Raw genomic sequence first — 23,277 nt, 5'->3', positions numbered from 1 at the left:
GAAACCGAAAACCTCATTCCTGGCAGTCTGTGATTTTCTGCAGGCTCTCATCCCCAAGTAGATGCAGTGCCCCTCCTTTGTCCTCAGGGCCCTCAAGAACTCAGCTGAAATCAGCACACCCCCTACCCTGAGCCTCCTTTCTGAATGTCCCATCACTTCTGAGGCTGAATGACTCCTACAGCTTCCAGTCGGTCTGTTCCTTTTCTCACATTTCCGGAAAACGTGGGCCAGGAGCTGGTGTGGGTGTCCTCGCTACCCCCAACTGTCACTTTGCAACGGTCTCTCTTCTGCCCTGGGAAAGGCACCACCTCCACGTCTGAGGTTCATGCTGTGACACCCAGCATCCTCTTTTCTCTCCTTGTCATCCACTGACTACCCCCATCCCAATCTGTCAAGTCCTCTACATCCCGGCTCACGAAGCCCCCCCGCCCCCCCGCTGCCCCATGCCAGGGACCGACCCACCCACCCTCTGGCCTCTCAGTCCCGAGACCTCCAACATCCTTCTACCTCTACTCTCATGCCAGCAAGCCCACCTGTCTTGCTGTCTTGCCACAGTCTCTCAGGCCCTGTTTCCTCATTGGCAAGTCGTGGTCCCAATATTTTCGAAGCATGAACTTGCACAGTCTGCATGATATCTCTATCTATAAAGCGGCAAGGATAGTGATGATCCTGGGTCCTAGCGTTATTGTAAAGACCAAAGGAGATAATACATATCAAGTACTTAGGACAGTGGTTAGCACACAGTGTGCAAAGAATGTGAGCTATTGGTAGGGATTCCATTAACAGACAAACATTATTTTCAAACATATTTTAACGAACACGTTAATTCTTCCATTACCAGGGGAAGAAAACAAGGCAGATGCTTCCCCGACTGAGCCACCCAGTTATCCCTGAATTTCCTTCCTTTTTTAATGCCGAAGACTATTACATTGTATGCATACACCATTTTGTTTTTTCATTCATCCATCAATGGACCTCTGTGTCATTTTCACCTTGTGGATACTATGAAAAGCATTACAATGAACATGGGTATGCAGACAGCTGCCCCACCCCCCGGCAAATGACGACGTCACAGAGGAAAGAATCTGGACTGGATGTGAGTTTGGGAACGCGGCCAAACCCACATGAGCCCGTTTCTTTGCATGTAACTTGGCAATAAGACGGTCCACCTTCTGAGTTAGTGGCGTTAGTGCCTTCCCACATCAAAGAGAACAAGCATCTTAGGCTGGAGCCGCAGGTATGCTGTGTCTGATGCAGGTAACCGGGAACGGATAGGCACGTGGGCGGGCGAGGACACGGATGCCTTTTTGGATGCGAGCCTGCTTTGATGCTGGAATGTCCTCTGAGATGTCTGAAAGTCCGTGAGCATTAACACAGAGCTTGACCAAGGTGCAGCTGGCATGGAACGTTCCCTTTCCTTAACTTTGAGAAAACACTGGTATCAGTTTAAAATAACACCATTCTTTTCCTTCCCACGTGTGCTATGTATAGAATGGTCTGAACGAACACTCCCATGTAGAGCCAGTTTTTGTAACATTCATCAGCGTGGCTCCAGGAACCTCCTTCCAGCCAAGCGCTGTCTCCAGAAGGGACTGGTGTTCGAGGTCATCCCTTGGGCACCCATCAGATCTCATCTCACTAGCCCCACAGATACTATGAACAGAAATCTGACCCTCCACCTACCTCAAAGCCACCGGGAGAATCAGCACTCCCTTTTCGGGGGCGAAAACCCAAAGGATCAAGAGCAGGGACTCAGAGGGCTGTCTGCATACCCAAGTTCATAGTAATGCTCTTCACAGTATCCACAAGGTGAAAATGACACAGATGTCCATTGATGGATGATTGGATACACAAAATATGGTGTATGCATACAACGTAACAGTCTTCAGCATTAAGAAAAGGAAGGAAATTCAGGGGTGCCTGGGTGGCTCGGTCAGCTAAGCGTCTGCCTTCATTCGGCTCAGGTCATGATCCTGGGATGGAGTCCTGCATCGGGCTCCCTGCTCAGCACCAAGTCTGTTTCTCCCTCTGCCTCTGCCGCTCCTCCCCACTCAAGCTTTCTCTCTCCAATAAATCAGTCAAAACAATGACAAAAAAGAACCCATCAGGGCCTTTTAGAGCTGTTGATTTGACCCTTCAAAATGCACCTAGAAGCTAATTGCTGCTCTCAGTTCCACAGCCCAGCCCAGGCCACCTCCTTGCCAGCTCTGGTCCTGCCTCCCACTCCATCTGTCCACGCTCAGCAAGCAGCCATGGACTCCCTTCGGAATGAGGTCAGATCATGTCACTCTTCTCCTCCTTGGCCTTTCTGCTCCAGCCTCCCACTGCTGTCCTCACTCATGGGGCTCCAGCAACAGCAGCCTCTTGCTGTTCTTGGATGGGTCACCCCTTTCTACCCAGCTGACGTCATCACCTCCTCCACGTCCTGTCTATGTGACTCCAGGGACACAGGCGTCTCTGTCCTTTTCCCTAGAACAGTGCTGGGCACATAGAAAGCACCCAGAAATATCTGCTGAATTAATGAATGACCAAAAGGAGGGCTGTTTCCTCAAGTCCAGTAGTTACCCGGGTGCTCAGAAACCCAGGCTCAGAGCGGAAGGGCACTGCGGACTTTTGACAAGGCTGCCACCTAGTGGCTGGATTCCTTTGTAGTTTTGTGGGCGCTCACATTTCCTGGGACCCTGGGATGAGCTGTCCACTTGGGCAAGGAGGGAGGGCAGCCGCCCACAGACAAGGAACCACTCCCTTCTCTAAATCTATTCCTATAGGGTAAGATGAGATATACACAAAGAGCACCAGAGGGAGAAAAGGAAGAGTGTCTCTGGGCTGTAATGCAGACAGGTTGACAATATTGATCTAGAAAACCAGCAGGAGAGGATGCTGGATGTGGAAGCGTTGGGTGGGCATGGGAGTTACAAAGTCAAACTCGTCTGGCCTTTCTTTAATTCTTTTTCTTTATGACTCAACGTATAGAGAACTGATGGAAGTCCAGTAAAGTCTGGCATCCAATGCGGCTGCCATTTCTGATACACCAAATCATTCCCATCTTTGTCTCCATGGTACTGAGATGTAAAAACCCACACCTATTACCGTACCAGCACTTTCGTTTCCCTGTTTCTCTTGTGTGTAAAAACAAAAAAATGTAATCCCATATTCGAATGACCACCTCGCACTCCTAGGCCCTGCAGGGGTAGGAGACCCTCCAGCCCAGAATCACTGGCAGACGGGCACCATTCCCATGCAGCCCCACGGCTGGCTCACAGGCAAATGCATGGGTCTGGATTTGCCATGAATGAAGCAATCTGGGGACACGAGACAAATGCCAAGAGTGGCAGATGTCCAAAAGCTGATTAAAAAATTGCTGAGGAGGGCGCCTGGGTGGCTCAGTGGGTTAAGCCGCTGCCTTCTGCTCAGGTCATGATCTCAGGGTCCTGGGATCAAGGCCCACATCGGGCTCTCTGCTCAGCGGGGAGCCTGCTTCCCTCTCTCTCTCTCTGCCTGCCTCTCTGTCTACTTGTGATCTCTCTCTGTCAAAAAAAAAAAAAAAAATTGCTGAGGACTGCCTACATTCAAAAGTAAGTTTCCAGTGACAAAATGTAATTTTCAAATTCAACTGTATTAATTCAAAGGACATAATTTCATTGGAGTAAAGTAGGGAGTGTACTGCATTCGAATGGGGACTATAGGAATAACAACTGCACCTTAGCAGCCCAATAGGCCATGTAAACTGTAAGTTTAGAGAGCCTGATGTGGGGCTCGATCCCAGGACTCTGAGATCATGACCTGAGCCGAAGGCAGCAGCTCAACCCACTGAGCTACCCAGGCCCCTCATATCCTGTTTTTAATTTTTAGAGCATTGTATGTATATGTTTAAAAAATTTCAAACAGTATAGAAAGATCTAGTATGAAGTCTCTTTCCCCCACCCAATTCTGGCAACTCCTCAAAGATACCCACTTTTAATCCCTCCACAAAGAAAGTTATGATTTCAAATATTAAGTTAATGTATGCTTTAAAAAAAATCAAAGCATATAAATCATCATACCATAAGCACCATGTTCTTTTCCCACTTTATAATGTACTTTGATCTTTCCCTATTTGTACATACAAACCTACTGTGTCCATTTTCATGGCTGCATACTATTCCATTGCATGAAAATCACTTATGTAATCAGTTCTGTACTGATACACACCTGTTCCCAGTATTTTACCATTATAATAATGCTTCAACTGTCCATATTTACTGCCATCTTTTTTCAAGTAAATCAGTAATATTAAATGCCAAGGAGATACTTGGTGGAAGGTTATACACATTTCAAATGTAGACAGATATTATCAAACCACCCTTGTATATCAACTATAGGTAGGGTCCTGCTCCCTGTACCCTTGATAACACCAGAAATGCCTTTCACATTTCCTCATCAGTGAGAGGAAAGAGCACATCAATTCTTGTTTTGTTACATTTCTTTACCTCTATGTGAGACTTAGCATCTTTCTAGTGCCTATCTTTATTTTTTAATGTGAACTAGCCATTTTTCTATTGCATTGTTTTCTTTTTCTTATTGATTTATATAGGCTCTGTGTAAATATGCCTTCTGTTACATGGATTGCAAATTAACTCCCGCTTTTTACAAAACAGTTTTTTATATTTGTTGTGATTTTTTTTTTCATCTTTTTTTACATGGCTGCTGTGTTTGTTTCTACTTGGAGAGGCCCTTCCAAGGCCAAGACTACAAACTGACTCTGAGGTTTTCTCTTTTGCATGTTCATGGTTGAACTTTTTAAGATCAAAATCTTTAATCCACCTGGAATTTATTTTGATGGAGAGGGATAAGATCACGATCCAGCTTTATTTTTTTATTTTTTCCTAAAGACCCAATCAGTCATTATTTTCCAATGCATTATCTAGCTGGATATAAAATGCCACTTTGTCCAATCCTGTCCCATCTCTATACTACCCTAGGTGTAATCTGGACTTTCTCCATTGTTCTGCTGAAGTGCATATCTATTCTCCAGTTCCAAGATGCTTAAATAATCCCTCGACTAAGAAATTTTAGAAATTTTTTGGATATTCTAGAATATTTTGTCTTCTATATCAGGGCTTATCAATAGAGGCACTATTAACATTTTGGGCTGGATAACTCTTTATTGTGGAGGGCTGTCCCATGCATTGTAGGATGTTGATCAGCAATCCCTGACATGTACCCACTAGATGTCAGTAGCACCCCCCTAATTTAGACAACAATGTCTGCAGACATTGCCAGTTGCTCCTTGGGTTAGGGTGGAGGACAGAAGGTCCCCAGTTGAGAACCACTGTTTTAGATAAACTCAGAATCATTTTACCAGTGTTTGCACTCCCAGTCAATTCCCACTGATATCTTAATTGGGATGAAACTGAATTCATAGAATAATTAAGATAATGTTATTATATTTAAGATATTATACTTAAGATATTATACTTATTCAATTAATATTGATGAAATTCAATCTTTATTATATTTGACCTTCCTATTCAAGCACCATGTATATCCCTTCTACTTATTTACATCTTTTATGTCCTTCCAAAGAGTTTCAAGATTTTTAAAAATATATATAGGCTTTTATAAGTTTATTCCTAAGTACTTTACCTTTTATATTCCTTTATAAATGTGATTGGTTTCTTGTGTTACTTATCTCCTCTAACCAGTCACTGATAAGAAAGCTATTCATAGGGGTGCCTGGGTGGCTCAGTGGGTTAAAGCCTCTGCCTTCAGCTCAGGTAATGATCCCAGGGTCCTGGGATCGAGCCCCGCATCAGGCTCTCTGCTCAGCAGTGTGCCTGCTTCCCCCTCTCTCTCTGCCTGCCTCTCTGCCTACTTGTGATCTCTGTCTGTCAAATAAATAAATAAAATCTTAAAGAAAAAAAAGCAAGCTATTTATATTCAATATCTTACAACTAACCACAAGTTGAACTCCTACTGTATCCAATAGATTTGAAGGACATTCTGGCTTTTTCTAATGATACAATTTTCAGGAAATTCTAAGCATTTCTCTAAGCATACAATGTTATCCTCTGGAGAAAATCATCACTTTTGTTCCCTTATTTCCAGTACTTCTGTAGCTAGAGCTCCCCTGGCTCACTGCCTTGATTTAATACTTGCAGGAAAATCTGGATGATGGTGGTAATGAGGCAATCTTGAATCATTCTTGACTTTAACGGGAATACTTCCAGGATTTCACCCTTGAGGACAGTTCTGGCTGTGGCTTGAGATACATGTGTTTTAATCCCACTAGAGAAGTATCCCTACATTTATAGTATACTAAAAGTTTGTTTTTAAATCAGAAAGATTGCTAATTTTGCCAAACATGTCTTCCATCTCTGGAGATGACCAATGGCTCTCCTTTGGTCTAGTAATGTTGTAAAATAGATTATATTCCTAAATGCCCAAATATAACGCACTCTTGGAGACCATAAATCCACTTGGTTGCAATCTACACTATTATTCTTTTAATTTCTTATAGAATTCTACTTGTTAATATTTCGATCCCACATTTTTACATCAATATTTGAGAGTGAGAGGATTCTGTCATTTTTTTTAGTGGTGCCCTGTTAACTTTTGGAATTAACGTTTAGGCTGGCGTGATAAAAACAAGCTGTACTTTCATTTGTTGTATATTTAAAACCAAATGTTTGTATTCAGTACGAAACCAGTCCTTAAATAGTACAACCATTGTATAGAAATATGAGGCCTTTACATAAAAAAAAAAAGTCACATATACTTTTCATAGATTCAACTTTTTGGAAAACTGAGTAAATTAAAATACACCTTTGAAAGCTAATCTGCATTGTGGTATTTTATGCAGAATTCAAAAATTTTAAGTATACTACTATTCACTTCCATTATAAATTAATAATGATGTATTTCAGCTACTTTCCCAATTTAGACAATTTTGCACGGAGATGTGCACTGTAACAGTCAGACCATGGAAATCTTAGCTCTCTTATGTACCTGCGCCCAAAGAAAATTAAATACATTCCTGATGCTTCCCATGCTCTGAACTCAGACACAATGGCTAAAAACCCTTCTTTCTGATTCTCAGAAAACCAGTGAAACGGAAAGCTCACGGTTCCGGTGGCCACCACAGCCTAAGTGATTCACAGGGTTTTTCCAGGTTTCCAGAGGATCCAGGAAGGATGTCGAACGCCCACGTCTGCAAGAGTTCTACAGGGTTCATTCCCTCCAACGCCCTGTCACCACGACAACCCCTGTCTCACACACACGTGGCCAGTAATACACGTCTGATGAGGGGAGACATGCAGGAATCATGAAAGGGTTTTCATATCACCAAGATGAATGGCCTGCTTAGGTCCCTCCCACCGGGGGTCCCTCCTGCCTGGCTCCTTCCCACCTGGGGTCTTCCCACCTGGGTCCTCCCTACCTGGGTTGCTCCGCAGGCGGCTCTCTGCAAGCTCGGAGATGGCTCCAGCTGTTGAAGTCTTTTTCAGTCGAACCACCCCGGAAGCGGTGGTACTTCCCGGTTTGTTGAGCATGTCCTCACTACTGGCCCTCTTGAGCTAAGAGACAGAAGGACAGAGGAGGAGAATGTATACTGTCAGTAAGGAGTGCTATAAGCCAAGAAAGCACCGAGCAGTACCACCTGCCCAGTGGTTGAGACGCAGTAAAGGCACTTGTCAGAGCATGACCATGTGCGGCAGAAAAATGCAAAGCTAGATAAACCTGCGTCTATCATTTACAGTATGATCTTCCACTATGTTTCAAAGAACATTATATATGAATATTATGCATATGAATATTACGCATCATGTCACATTTCAAATAATGAGTTGTGTTTTTTTTTAAAGCTGCTTTTCTGTTTTGGGTGTTTTTTTGTTTTTGTTTTTTTTTTAAAAGATGGGAGCCTATGAAGAAAGAACTGTGAGATGCACAAAAAGCGAGGTGAGGGTAATGCACAAAAAATTAAAGGGCAAGAAAAAACAGCTTAAAAATATACTTCTCAATTCTAGACATGTATATATGTGTCTATATGTATACATACATAGATAGATACACACACACATATGTATATGGAGGAAGAAGGATGGAGGAAGAAGGATACCATATGCATACCATATGCTCCACACCACGCACTCTGTATAAGATCTCACACAGACAACATGTTCAGAGGGACAAGAAGAACCTTCTGGAGGCCAGAAGAACACTGCTAATGGAGGACAGAGAGAAAGGAGAATCTCTGCTCCTTTTCTGCTTTCCTTCCTGTTCTGGAAGCAGCGTAACAAATGCTCGTTGAAAGGAATTAAAGTCTAAGAGTTGGGAGCCCCTCAACGAGCTCACAGTTCTGGCCCAGGTAAATGACATTCACGGTTGATGAGAAACACTGCAAATACATTTTCACAATCATGGTAAGTCTTCTGGGAAGAGTATTTCTGAAGAGGACTAGTACTAAAAGGCTGGAGCCAGGCAGATGCCTGGAACCATTCTGAATTGATCTGACATCTGAAGAAAGAGGCATGAAAACGCCCTCAAGTCCATGGAGACTGCCCACCACACGGGCTGACAGCCCAAAGTCCTGCCCCGTACTGCGGCACTAACTTCAGGGTCATTTACTGACGATTAGGTGTTTATACATTTGCACACAAACACAAATTTCCATTTTTGCATTGTTTAGATTTGGGGGTATTACTCCACACACCCCAGAATGGCTTGAAAGAGAAAAAAACAAAACAAAACAAAAGGAAACCAAGTGTTGGTGAGGTTGGGAAGCACCTGGAACTCTCTGCTGGCGGAAGTATGAACTGGTAAGATGCTTTGTAAAACTGTCAGGATCTACTAAATGGAATATCTGCACCCTGTGATTCAGCCAGCCCACTCCTAAGTCTGTATTTAAGAGAAATGAGTATGTAGGTTCATCAAAGGGACATTCACAGCAGCTTGATTTACAACAGCCCCAACAGAACAACCCAAATGACAGTCAACAGAAGGGGCAAATTAAATAATGATTTAGCATACAATGGAAAGTACACAGTAAAAGAAGAAGGAGGAGGAGGAGGAGAAATACTGATACACTAATAAATGCATGGATCCCACAGACATGCTAAGTCAAAGAAACTAGACACAAAAGAGTATAACCATATTTGGGTAAAACCAAATGACAGTGATAGAAGTCAAAATACTGGTTACCTCTGGAGGAGTTACTGACTAGAACGAACCCTCCAGGGGTGCAGAATGTTCTTTTTCTGTCTTTTCTTTCTTTCTTTTTTTTTAGATTTATTTATTTATTTTGGGGGGGCAAGATCAGAAGAAGGGGCAGAGGGAGAGGGAGAGAGAGAGGATCTCAAGCAGAGTCCCCAATGAGCCCAGAGCCTGACGTGGGGCTTGACCTCGTGATCTTGAGATCCTGACCCGAGCTGAAATCAAGTCTCAGTCTCAACGGACTGAGACTCACAGGCGCCCCTGGAATATTCTATACTTGCCTTGGTGGTGGTTATACAGATATAAACACATGTAAAAAAAAAAATTCAGTGAGCTGTACAGTTAAGACCAAGATTAACTGTCTCCACATACTTTGTTGTAAGTATGTTTGGCCTCAACAAAAAAGAAAAGGAAAAGGAGGGGTGGGTTGTAATTTGGGTGAAGCCCTGGTTCCCTTGCAAATGCTAGTCTACTTTTTTCCTTTTCCCCTCATTGTTCTTTTAGAATTTTTTTTTATTGTGGTAAACTATATCTAACATAAAATTTGCCATTTTATTTTATTTTTTTTAAAGAAGATTTTATTTATTTGATAGAGAGACACAGCGAGAGAGAGGGAACACAAGATGGGCGACTGGGAGAGGGAGACGCAGTCTCCTGCTGAGCAAGGAGCCCCATACTGGACTCTGGGATCATGACCTGAACCGAAGGCAGATGCTTAGCAACTGAGCCACCCAGGGGCCCAAAATTTGCCATTTTAAGTGTATAGTTCAGTGGCATTAAATACATTCCCATGGGGGCGCCTGGGTGGCTCAGTGGGTTAAAGCCTCTTCTTTCAGCTCAGGTCATGATCCCAGGGTCCTGGAATAGAGCCCCACATCCGGTTCTCCACTCAGCAGGGAGCCTGCTTCCCACCCCCCCCACCCCCGCCTGCCTCTCTGCCTACTTGTGATCGCTGTAAAATAAATAAATAAATAAAATCTTTTTTTTTTTTTAAAGATTTTATTTATTTGACAGACAGAGACAGACAGAGATCACAAGTAGGCTGAGAGGCAGGCAGAGAGAGAGAGAGGAGGAAGCAGGCTCCCTGCTGAGCAGACAGCCCTATGTGGGGCTCGATCCCAGGACCTTGGGATCATGACCAGAGCCGAAGGCAGAGGCTTTAACCCACTGAGCCACCCCGGTGCCCCAATAAATAAAATCTTAAAAAAAAAAACCATTCACATGGTTGTGCAACCATCACCACTATCCACCTCCATCATCCTGCTGTGAGACTTTACTCATGAAATAGCAACCCTCCATAGCATACTTTCTGAAAGAAGGAAGATGGCAAAAGTCTTCATAGTAGCTTAGAAATATTGGTCAATGTCTTTAGACATTTAAAAATAAAGAGCGCATATTAAATGGATGATTTGCATGCACTTCCAGTCACTAGAAGTGAGCAGAACCATATTTTCTGGCGCATAGCACAGAGTCCTAGTTTAACAAGAGGACTAAACAGCACTTGGGTTGTGGCGGAAGTCACTGGATTGCCCTGCCTCCAGGTGCCCCATCACGGTCTCTCTATGTCCTGTCTCAGAGTAACAAGGGTTCCTGCTCCCAATTTCTCCAGCCCCTCAAATTATCTGTCAGGTCACCAGTGAAATATGTGTTTATTACTAAAGGACAATAGTTCATGATGTCAGCAACTTTTTCTCAATAGAAAAAAACAAACAAAAAACTCCAAAACAAAAACAAAATCAAAAACAAAACAAAACAAAACTTTACTCCCTCTGCCTAGAAGCATGCCCAGATGCCTCCCTGGGTCCCCAGAGAAAATCAGTTCTGATTACTTTTTTTTTTTTTTTTAAGTAAAGATTTTTATTTATTTGACAGAGAGATACAGAGAGAGCACAAGTAGGGGAAGCAGCAGGGAGAGGGAGAAGCAGATTCCCCACTGAGCAGGGAGCCCAATGTGAGGTTCAATCCTGGGACCCTGGGATCACGACCTGAGCCGAAGGCAGCTGCCCACCCGACTGAGCCACTCAAGCATCCTCAGTTCTGATTTTAGATTTTGAAAATTCCCTGTACACCACCTCAAATGAAAAAGAGAAATCGTTGCAGTTAAGGGAAATTTTTAAGGCAGCAATGCAAATGATAAGCACTTGGTTCCGCTGACCTCTCTCTGATTCTGGGACAGGACTAAAATCTGTTAAGTCTGATGCAGAGTTTGGAATAATCAAACTCCACAGCCAAAGGCCGGGAAAGCAAAGGCTCTGTCTGCAAACCAGAATGGGGGGAATCAAAAAATAAGAGTACAACTCCCCGGGAACCCCGCCGCTCCCACCCGCTCCCGCTTCCCCTACTCAGCCCTCCCCACCCTCCCTAACTGAAACTGCCTTCTGCGGTCCCACCCACAGCCTCCACCCACCTCCAGGCTCCGCCCCCTGGGGGTGGGGCCCACGGGGCGACCTTGCTCCTTCCACCCCGCCTTTCCCTAAAAGCACAGTCTCTGGTGAGAAGACAGGCAGAAGCCACAAGAGGACCGGAGTCAGCAAGCAGTGGAGACGGGCCCCTTCGTGATCCCACTCTGTTATATAGAGATGTGACCTGCCCCTTCCAGGGAGAAGGACACCCCAGATGTGCTACCGGCCTGCAATCTCCTTCCCATGCAGCATGGGAGTTTGGGAAGCTGCAATGAATTTAGAGGGGGGTACCTTCCACAAGGAATCCCATCTGAGAATGATTTACTGCTCAGAGGCTCCCTCAGAAGGCAGCACACACACACTAAAAGCTGGTCCTTTTCCTCTGCAGCAAACCTCTTCCTCTGTCACGCTGTTTTGACTGCGACATCAACATCAGGCACACAGAGCTATGGAGGCTCAGTAATTCTTATTCTGTCTCTATTCACGCCTGTGCTTTGGGCTTCGTTGGCTGGTAACTGAACGTGTTGAGATTTCTGGTTTGTTACAGAAGATCACTGGGCAGGTTTGCACTTCGGGTGTTACTTTGATATGTTTAATAAGCATTTTCAAGAATGTGGTTCACTGATATTTAAGCTGCCGAGCACCTGCACAGGAAAGCTTACAAAGGGGAAAAAGTTTAAATAGCTCACAGATTAATGTAGCTAAGAAATTCCTCTCAATTCCACAAAGATGGGGCAGGAGCGGAATCTGAAGCTTTCTAAAATCACACCTATCCTAATCCCATCTTCAAAGGCAGAAACCGTGTTCTGGTCAAAGCACCAGCTCTCAACCTCGGGGGAACGAGGATCCTCAGAGGGCTTGTTAAAATGCAGACAGCTGCCTACACCCCAGCCTCCAATCTGCCTCCCCTCCCCCGCCATCCCCAAGTTTTAGATTTCCAAGGTCTGGAGTGAGGCCCGAGAATCTGCATTTCTAACAAGTTCCTGGTTGGTGCTGCTGCTGCTGCTGCTGACCTGGGGACCACACTCTGAGAACCAATGGTTTAGCACAACAGTGTTGGTGGAAATATAACACCAGCCATGCATGGCTAGGGGCCCTATTAACAAAGTGAGATGAAAGGTAAAATTAATGTTAAGAATATATTTTCTTAGGGGCGCCTGGGTGGCTCAGTCGTTAAGTGTTTGCCTTCAGCTCTGGTCATGATCCCAGGGTCTTGGGATCGACCCCACATTGGGCTCCCTGCTCACTGGGGAACCTGCTTCTCCCTCTCCCACTCCCCATGCTTGTGTTTCCTCTCTCACTGTGTATCTCTGTCAAATAAATAAAATCTTTAAAAAAAAAAAGAACATATTTTCTTAACACATTCAAAATATTATCAGTTAGTGTAAAATATATTAATAAGGCATTTTATATATTTTTTGGCACTGACTTGTCACACTCGGGTGTGTATTTCACACTTAAAGCACAGTTAATTCTGACATTTCAGGGGTTCAACTGCCACATGTGGCCGGTGGTTAGTGTTTGAGGCAGCACAGGTGGGGAGCACTCCTGGAGAATGATTACGTAAGCCTGGCTGGGTCTCCAAGCCTCACGCAGAACATGCTTAAACCCTGCTTTCCAAGGGTGGGGAGCCCCAGCCACCCTACCCACAGGGTCAGGGGCAGTATATGACTCATGTGGAGCCAAGCAGAGACTTTTCCGAGTTTTTTGCTTTTTGTTTGATTTTTTTTTAATAACAATGTTTTTTTTATTTTTTTAAAGATTTTATTTTATTTATTTGACAGACAGAGACTACAAGTAGGCAGAGAGGCAGGCAGAGAGAGAGAGGGAGAAGCAGGCTCCCCGCTGAGCAGAAAGCCCAATGCGGGGCTTGATCTTAGGACCCTGAGATCATGACCTGAGCCGAAGGCAGAGGCTTTAACCCACTGAGCCACACAGGTGCCCCTGATTTTTTTTGTTTTTTTTTTTTTTTAAGACAGATCAGAAGTAAGCAAAGGAACTAATTGGAAGTAAGCAAAGCAGTCAGGTCTTCCAAGGGATGGGCATGCTGGCAGCCATGCTTTGTAACACAAGGTAAAGGAGACCAGAGGTTAGCAGGAGACAGGAGCAGTGGGGCAGAGGTGAGCAGAGATGAGTGACAGAGAAAGAATTCTGGTGTGTTCCAGTCCCTGGTCCTGGCCTCTCTGAGCTGCAGACTTGTCCCTTTCTTCTACCCTCAGTGACATGGGAACCTCAGATAAGCTCAACCCATTTCTTTTCTGTTGAAGGTCCTTAAGCCATTGCTTTGCTATATGCAATGAAGGGGGTCCTGACTCATAGACGTGGACTTTACTAATCGCCAGAATGAAGTGGCCTGTCTGCATCTGAGCACCCCAGGGCTTTCTGTTCCCGTGCTGGGCTTGAGCAGCCCATGGAAGACCCACAGCGACATCCTCCAGGCCATCTGGGCTCCTTGCCCCTCACTCCTCGTTTTCCTATTTGTGACTAGTTCAAATATATCCATGCCATATGTATCCACTTACTATAAAGCAAATATGGTAAAGATGGCAACTGTAGCATCCAGGTGGCTGGTGGTGTATGGGTGTCACAGTCATTCAATGTCTCTGGGTGCTTGCCATTTCCATAGTAAACTACGGGGGGGAAACAAATCCTTTACACACAGCGAGAGGCGGGAAGAGGAAACTGGTCAAAACGCAGAAACATGCCGAAGGCCAGAGAGGCACAGGCTCGGTACAGTTCCTTCTGCTACCCCTTCCCTTGAATGCTTTCTCTTTTATAGTGTAAGACCTGGAGACCCCAAGCATCAAGATGGCAACATGGATATTTGCTTTTCTCCTGACATTTCCCCCATGGGACAAGTTTCCAAAAACATTTACCTGTCAGGGGCAGAAGCAGCCAACATTTCATTGTCCTTAGGGAACCCGCCTGAGCTTAAACCTTTTTTATTAAACACTGCTTTCAAAAACATGTTGACAGATTCCAGAAGCTCTAATGGTCTGAAACATACATATTAATTTAAAATCTCTATTAAAAATGTCTCCTTGGGGCACCCAGGTGGCTCAGTTGGTTAAGCATCTGCCTTTGGCTCATGTCATGATCGTGAGGTCCTGGTAGAGAGCCCCATGTCAGGCTCTCTGCTCTGTAGGGAGCCTGCTTCTCTCTCTCTGCAGCTCCCCCTCCTCGTGCTCTCTGTGAAATAAATAAAATAAAAAAAAAAAGTTTCTCAAATGTGCTACAGGTGAAAGAAAATAAAAATAAAAACCATGGAAATAATGGGCAAGTCCAGCATAATGGAATGACAAACAAAATTGTATGTAGGGCACTTTGTGCACATTTAATCCTCGAGGTAAATAAGGTATTACCTTCATCTCAGAGCTCAGGACAGTACGTAGCTTGCCTGAGTCACAGAGCCAGAAAGTGGAGAGCGAGGAGGGTGCATGGGGACCCACGGGGCACTTTCCATTGAGTGACCAGGGATGACATCCGACAAAGTGACATTTGAGTATAGACTTAAAGAAGAAATGGCAGAGGAGCAGGGGTGGGGGGAGGAGGAATGCTCCAGGCAGAGGAGCCGCAAACAGGCTGCTGCAGGGTTGCGTCTAGCTCATGGAGGGGCAATGCCACTGGGCACCAGGAGAGCATGTGTCTGGAGCGCAGGGGGAGCAGGGCAGGGGGGACGGCAAGGACATCTGAGAGGCGATGGGATCTCCAGGACGTCACCGGCTTTATCAAGGACTTTGCTTTTCACCCTAAGTGAAATGGGGAGCCCTGAGGGGCTTCTCAGTGGAGATGTGATGGCACATACGTGCTGAGAGGACCGCTCTGGCTTTTGCAGAGAACGGAAGGTGGGGTGCAAAGACAAAAAAGGATGGGGATGCTTCAGGAAGGCCGTGCAAGGAAGGTGGCGGCAAGAGCCTGGGGGTCCCAAGGGAGGCAGGCGGTGGCCGTTGGCTGAAGCTGGCATCAGTTTGGAAGTGATGGCGTTTTGCGCTGGCCTGAGCTGTTGAGAAGATGAAATGACTCAAAGGGGAAGATTCAGGGGGGCGTGAGACGGAAGGGAAGGACGTCTGTTTTGGACTTGTTACATTCTAGCTGCCTTTGATTGATCTTTATTTTTATTTTTATTTTAAGATTTTATTTATTTATTTGACAGAGAGAAATCACAAGTAGATGGAGAGGCAGGCAGAGAGAGAGAGAGGGAAGCAGGCTCCCTGATGAGCAGAGAGCCCGATGCAGGACTCGATCCCAGGACCCTGAGATCATGACCTGAGCCGAAGGCAGCGGCTTAACCCACTGAGCCACCCAGGCGCCCCTATTTTTATTTTTTAAAGATTATTTTAGAAAGAGAGAGATAGCACACACATGAGTGGGGGAGGAACAGAGGGAGAGAGAATCTCAAGCAGACTCTGTGCTAAGCACTGAGCCCAACAGGGGGCTTGATCTCACGACCCCAAGATCACGATCTGAGCCGAAACCAAGAGTCGGACGCTTAACCGACTGAGTCCCTCAGGCGCCCCTCTGGGTACCTTTTAGACATCTAAGTGGGGATGTCACAAAGGCAGCTGGAGGGCTCCTGGAGATGCAAATTCGTATGTCATCCCCATGTACAGTCGCCCCTTGAACAACAGCACAGGGGTGCCAAGACCCACGCAGTCAAAAGCCCAGGTATGACTACGGCCTCCCCCGAAACTTTATTCATAGCCTACTACTGACCAGAAGCCTTACAGGTAACATAAACAGTCGATTAACACCTCGTTTGTATGTGACGTGTATTATATACCGTGTTCCTATAGGAAAGTGAACTAGAGAGAAGAAAATGATAGGAAAATCAGGAGAGAAAATACCCTTACAGGACTGTTCTATAAAGATGGGCACCTAAGTGAACTTGCAGCTCAAACCCATGTTCAAGTGTCCTTCCATGTATTAAAATTCACAGCAACAGCCGCTAACACTAGAACAACTGTTCTCGACGTAGCCAGTGCTGACCCTCACTCAGGGAGCAAGTTGGAAATTGAGGGGGGGACATGTGTAGTTACCCCCCTGATCGGAGGTGCTGCTTGTATTTAATGGGTGGGAGGATGGGGAACCCAGATGCCCTACAACACATGTGGCAAGGTTGCACAAATGTGGTCCCATATCCCACAGAGTTCTCACACATTCTGCAGACATTCACAGAGGGGGAGCCCCTTTTCATCATTATCTGAGCCTCGAGCATCCCTTGGTTTTATGGAGAAAAACAACATATTTCGTACACAGCTGCCCCATCCTCGGTGCTCTAAGGAGCATCATAGGTCTGTCAGTGGTCACGCTCAAGCACATGCAAATGCAAACACAGATTACTTAATTAAACACGAATTGCCTCTTCTTTTTCTCTTATAGTTAAGGTGTTATATTGATTTTTCAAGAGTACGCTTGTCGGCAGGTGATCCAATTTCTGAATCGCATCTCAAGACGGTAAGGGTGGCTTTGGGGCTGACACAGTAGCTAGATAAGAGATGAGACCCCTCCCCCCAAATCTGTACCCTGGGCCCACCTGACATTAGAAACCTGGAGGATAAGTGGGAGCCGGCAGCAGAGACCTTGAGGGCCACCGGGGACGGAGGAGGAAACTGAGAGACGGTTTTCCCACACGGAGGGCGTAATCAATCAAGTTAACGCTACTGATGGGCAAGTGAGATGAGATGGAGAATTGACAACTCCATGATCAGGTCGGAGGAGATCCCTGGTGGTCCTGACCCCCATCGGCTAGGATACCGGGGGCAAAACTCTAACGGGGGAGTCCACATCAATCAGGGCAGGGGAATCTTAGTTTCTCTGTTAAACATGTTGCACATTTCCTTTCTCAAGCCCGGAACCCCTCTGCTCCCCTCCACCCTTTGCTCCACTCCTTTGGGTCAGGATGGGCTGGTTCTCATGGAATCCTCCAGGGAGCCTCCTTCCTGACCTTGACAGGCCGCTAGTCTCGATTACCGCCCTCTTCAGTCCTCCCGGCCGGGGCTCCCCAGGGGCGCCCAGCAGCCATGTGGGGACATTTGGGTCTGTACCTTGCTGAGCCGGGACTCAAACGCCAGCGAGGTGGAAGATTTCGAACTCTTCATGCCAGAGGGCGCCGCCGGCAGGGGCCGCGTCCGGTCTGTCCCATGGCTGCCCGCTTTGAGGACCGGATTCCAGGGCTTGGCTGCGCTCCTCATGTTTGTCCTGGTGAGTCCGTCTTCCTGCGCGAGACGGGAAAGAGAAACATGTGTCCACAACTTGAACATGCAGAGCCACATCTCGGAGCCCTCCCCGATCTCCATGTTCCCACGGTTATCAGATTGAGGGTTTCTCCTTGGGCGGACAGTGAGTATGATCTCTGGAGCTGACACCTTTGAGGGAAGGCTCCTTTGCACAAGTCCACGATGGCTTTTACCCAACTAGTGAAACCTACACATGATTTCATTGATGCTCTCACATTGCTTTTCAGCAAAATGTCAGCTCCTTGTTCAGCGTCTTACTGTATCAGTATACGGTAGAATACATACTATCTGCTTTTATACTTTAGGTCCATGGGCTAAATACCTATCCCCTTAAAATGGAACCGCTTGAGTCAAGACATTCTGTGTCCTTAAGACTTGCAGCTTCGGGGTTGACAAGGGCACAACCCACGGAATTATCAAATAGATCTAAATGAATTACTTGAAAATTGGATTTCCCGGAAGCACAGCCTTTTCCTTCTTTCCAGCAAAACAGTAAAAATGGGGACCATTTGAAAGTGAATGGAGCGTATTTGATTGGCCCGATCTAACACTGTAGTAGAGTTCCCCCTGGTCTAAACTGTTGTGTGAAAGAAATTCGTGCTAAGGACCAGGTCGCAGTGAAAAGCCCCGGGGGGAGAGTGCCTGCAGATGGAGGTGTGGAAGACCGCCCAAGGCTTGCCATCAGCCGGCAGGCTCTCATTAGAGCCCTCTTAGAGCCCGTTTCCTTCCTTCCTTCCTTTTTTTTTTAAGATCTTATTTATTTATTTGACAGAGAGATAGAGAGAGCGCACAGGTAGGCAGAGCAGTAGGCAGAGGGAGAGGGAGAAGCAGGCTCCCTGCTGAGCAAGGAGCCCCACGTAGGACTCGATCCCAGGACTACCCAAGCCAAAGGCAGCTGCTTAACCAACTGAGCCACCCAGGTGCCCCTCAGATTCCTTCTTTCAGTTCTGCAACCGCACAGGAGGGAAATGCTTTCTCCAGCCCTGCCCCAACCTTCGTGTATTGCAATGACTAAGGTGTGGCACAGAATACCAAAACCCCAGGTAATGCAGCATCCCCTCAAAGAAACAAACAGGAAAAATGCACTTTAAAAAACACCAGTAGGGGACAGACAGCTGATTCCGGCGGCCACGCTCCGAACCTGGAGGTCTCATGAACTGTCCTCGAGGGAGGGATCCTAGCTGGGGCCAAGCAGCTCTGGGCACCCTCTCCCGCACCTCCCAGCATCCAAGCAGACTGCACTAGTCACCTATTGGAAAAACAATAGGCCACCAGTGCAGCCTAGCTCAGGCTGTGACCTCTCCCTGGTCCCGGCTGGAAGACACCATTTCCATTGACAGTGCTTCTCAGCAGGGACCAGCCAGCGCCTCTTCCTGCTTCCAGCAACTTGCTGGGGATTGCATGTGTCCAAGAATCCACCGGGAGCCCATCGCTGCTGTGTCCGCAGCTGTGCAAACGTGGCCACAGGTGAGGATACGTATTTATAAAGACTTTGCCCTGCATTCTCTCCAGTGTCTCTGAGAAAACGTCTCCGTGATTTCAGTTTTATGATTTAGTGCTGAGCCTGATTAGTCTCAGCTTGGTGCCGGGCATCGTGATAATTTTTTTTTTCATTCTGTTGTACTTCTCGTATATTTTATTGATGTTTAGCACCAATTATTTTTCTTTGCTTTCTTGACCCGCGAGTCTTAATGCTGGTTTCCATGGCAACGTTGAGAGCATGCCTAGGTTGACAACGACACAGTAACTCATTTTACTGGGATTCCCACAACAGAAACGAGCTGACATACATAGCCTGAGTAATTCTTGAAGAGCATGACTGATTCCTTTTATCAGTTACTACAGAATCAGCCTGTAACATGTCAGCCCGTCTTTAGGAAGATGAATCAAAAATTCTGTTTCATCAAGGCATCCCTGTATGTTATGATTATAATTCGTTCAAGAGGACTACGCCGGGGCTTACTTTATGAAGGCATAAGGTGATTCTGCCCTAGACCAAGGTGATTCTTGGTCAAAACACTCAAGATCTAAACTCCTCTCTTAATCTCTGGCAACAAATCTGGCCATCTTCTGGACAGTGCACCTGGAAAATGTTTAGCAGGCTTTCGAAGGCTGATCAGTTACTTGCTCTGAGGCAGAATTCTCAGGGTTTCTTCCCTTGCATCATCCCTCCTTTCTTTATCCCTCCTAGAACCTTCTGAACCCAATCAAATTATTTCCAAATGGATGTAGCCGGAGACCGTGTCTCATCGGGACCCCTCCTGTTGGCCATGCTATCCTTTCTTGGCTCCCTCACTCCTTTTTCCCCATCACTATTGCCAGACAAAGCCTTCTATTTTGGACCCGTCCACCAGCCAGATTCTTCCCTTCAAATGCCACCTTCTTTCTGAATTCAATATATATACAGAAATGAGATAACTGATGCCCTACTCATGGGTATCCGGAATAGAACCCTATAGGTATGGAGAGTGCCCGGGATGGGACCCCTGGAGCTGTACTGGGTTCTTCAGGATCAGTGCAGCTGCCCAGGGATGGAGGAGACGATGAGAGCTGATGTATGGGAAAACGCTCCAGTCAGATCCAATGCTAGCTTTGCGCCCTGCTCCCCCTTCTCATGGCTTAGGATGTTACTAAACTTCACCCCAGCCCTCACCTCCAGCCTGGACCAGTGTCTTCTAGCATTCTCCAAGTTGTCTGGAGACTGCTTTTTCCCCCTTGCCCTGCTCATACCCGGCTCTGGGCTCTTCTGGAACAGACTGGAAAGATTTATGCTCAGAGCCATCCATCAGCAGTGCTTGGCCAGCGTGGGTCCTGCCCTCTGCCCACTGGCAGGAAGGCCTCCTGCTGGAAGCAGAGCAGGTGCCCATAGGCCCCACTCCCAGATTTCTGCAGACTTTCATGCACCCCACTTCTTGACACAGGGAACTGGTTTGTTACGGAAATGTGCTGTGTGTAAGGGCAACCACTCTGTGCCACTCTGAGCCTGGTGAGGCTCTGCCAAGTGCTCTTCATGTGCAAACCCTTGGAGGCAAGTTAAGTATCACCCCCACTTTGCAGAGGGGGAAACACTGGCTCAGGAGGGTTAACTGACTTGCCCAAATCAACAGAATTTATGAGAGAGCCAGGATTCAAACCCAGCGGTCATTGGCCCTTACACACCAGGGATGGATAGGGCCTCTGTGAATCATCTTTGCTCCCACAGGAGAGCAGGAAAGCTTCTGGATCCAATGCTCCTGCTCCAAACCCAGCATCACTGTTTGCTGTGTGAACACAGGCATGCTTTCCCAACACCCTGATTCTCCACATCTTCACCCAATAAAGTGCAGGTAGCACAGATGGAAAGAAAACATGGATACCGAGGGCCAGGCACGTAAAAGGCACTCAGCTGACGGTAGCTGCCTTCCCCACACAAACTGTCCATTGTGTTCAGCAGAGGGCGGTCCCGCTTTATTAACTTAACAGTACACAGCAACGGACCCATTAAACCAATTTCGGGGGCAGGAGCCAGACACACCAGATTAAAGGAAAGGGCTTCTCCTGTACACAGAGCAGCCTGTTTTCTTGCAAAAACATGGAAGAGGCAGAGTAGAGAGGAAAATGAACGCTGAGAGCTGACCCATCCTGAGAATCGGCCTCAACCTTAATACAGCCTAGCTGCTGAGAACACAGGTGTGAATTCTGGGTGAAGAGTAACCTCCTTATGGATATGAGTTAGTAACATTAAATAAATAGATGGGCTCTGGCCAAGTACAGGGAGGTTTTTTTGTTGTTTTTAAGATTTCCATTGTTAATTCCCTGATTTCTGCAAACCCTTCTAACCCATCTCAAAGGATCAAGCTGATGAAGGCATTATAATTAGATCTAGGAGCCCACTCCTGCAGGGGTGGGAAGAGAGCCTTCCCGGGGTCTTTTCTTTAAATTCTCCAAACATTTTATGCTCTTACCAAGCTTCTTTCCTTTACAGAAGAGAGTGAGACTTATACTTAGACCGTAACTCATAAATTATATGGCATTAAGTAGAAACAGGAGAGAGGAGGGAGGGGCGGAGGAGGGAAATGGTAACAGCTATTTTAGGAATACGATTAGGTGTCTGGTCCTGGGGGAACATCAGAGCCCATGCACAGGCCTCCCGCTCCCTCCAAACACGTTCCCCAGCTCCTTCACTGCTGCCCTCGGAACCTGTAGTGGAACGGTTGCTTGAGGGCCTCAGACCTCTGACCCTTTTAAGGCAAGAGAACACAAGGGCGATGGGGAACCCATTCTTGCCGATCGTGTAATAACAAGTGTCTGGGAGTGGGAGGGCCACGGAGGTCTTGACTACAAGCACAATAAGCTCCAGGAAGTGGAAAGCTAAGGCATTCAAGTCTGAGAACTAACAAAATATGAATGTTCACATAGCTCAATCACCAGGGGACTCGGCAGGAAACAGAACCCAAGTGAACAACAGGCTGAAAATATCTAGCTTGAGCCTTTCAGAGCATGTGCTGCCTTTGCTCTTGACCTCGTCCACAGGAGGTCGCAAACTGGGGTGGGTGGTTCTGCCACCCAGGGCCTTTGGCAGCGTATGGAGACCGTGCTGGTTGTCACAACTTGGGGTGTGCTACTGGGTAGACCTGGAGATGCTGTTGGACATCCTACAAGCCAAAGGGCGGCCCCGACAATGAAGAAGGGTCTGGCCTATAATGTCAGTAGTCAAGGTTGAGAGACAGTTCTAGAGGAAGAAGAAGAGTCCTTGGGTGCTGGTTCTTAGTCGGGCACCTGGTTCATTTCCCATCCAACACGGCACCGTTAATGCCGAGAATCTGTTTGGGGAGCAGCTGAGGGAATCCCAGAATTCAGCTGGAGGCCACAGGAAACTCTTCCAAATTTATTATTTCCTGTGGTCTGGAGAGGAGAACTCATCCCATTTGCCTTAGATCCCTTCCCGATAAGTAAGGAAAAGAATAGCTCTCCATGCGGTCTCAGAAGAAAAATGGCAAACTATAATTTATCTCATCAGCAGAAGTCATTTAAAGGAAACAAGTACCAGGAAATGATAAAACAAAATCTAAACAGAAAAGAACATCTGTACGTCGCTAACCACACCATCTCAAACCTGAAAAAAACAAACAATCCATGTCAAAAATGGAGGGAGAACTTGTAGCAACGATGAGATGTTGCCACAAGGCAGAGCTCCATAGCATCTAGGGTGTGATCTGGGATAAGGAACTGAGGAGTCGGGTCACTGAATATGAAATCAGACCTGAGAAAGAGGCTGTAATCTGGGAGCTATATTGAGACGGGCAAGACCTCAGAATCACTGCCCCAGGCCATCCTGCTGTCTCCAAAGCTAAACCAAGAAGGCAACATCCCAAGCAGTGGATGGCCACTAATTAGTAGTTATTTCCTTACCTATAATGTGGCTTCACATCAAAGCATTTAAAGTGCATGAGCCAAGGCAGGAGAAAAGG

General features: G+C 46.4%; 1 protein-coding gene across 5 annotated transcripts in view; it reads right to left on the bottom strand.

Annotated features, from left to right (window-relative positions):
* The window catches only part of SPECC1 (sperm antigen with calponin homology and coiled-coil domains 1), a 276,278-nt gene that overhangs the window by 176,424 nt on the left and 76,577 nt on the right, over positions 1 to 23,277 (bottom strand). For all 5 annotated transcript variants that reach the window (XM_059380513.1, XM_059380515.1, XM_059380517.1 and 2 more), the window contains 2 exons: positions 17,636 to 17,806; positions 7,418 to 7,553 (listed from right to left, as the gene is read on the bottom strand). In XM_059380513.1, the coding sequence (XP_059236496.1) occupies positions 7,418 to 7,553; positions 17,636 to 17,782 (283 nt within the window). In that variant the 5' untranslated portion in view covers positions 17,783 to 17,806. The remainder of the gene's footprint in view (positions 1 to 7,417; positions 7,554 to 17,635; positions 17,807 to 23,277) is intronic.

Source organism: Mustela nigripes, chromosome 16, assembly GCF_022355385.1.
Source record: "Mustela nigripes isolate SB6536 chromosome 16, MUSNIG.SB6536, whole genome shotgun sequence".
Lineage (NCBI taxonomy): Eukaryota > Metazoa > Chordata > Mammalia > Carnivora > Mustelidae > Mustela > Mustela nigripes.
Note: the sequence above shows the minus strand (reverse complement) of the source record. Positions and strands in the feature narration are given on the sequence as shown.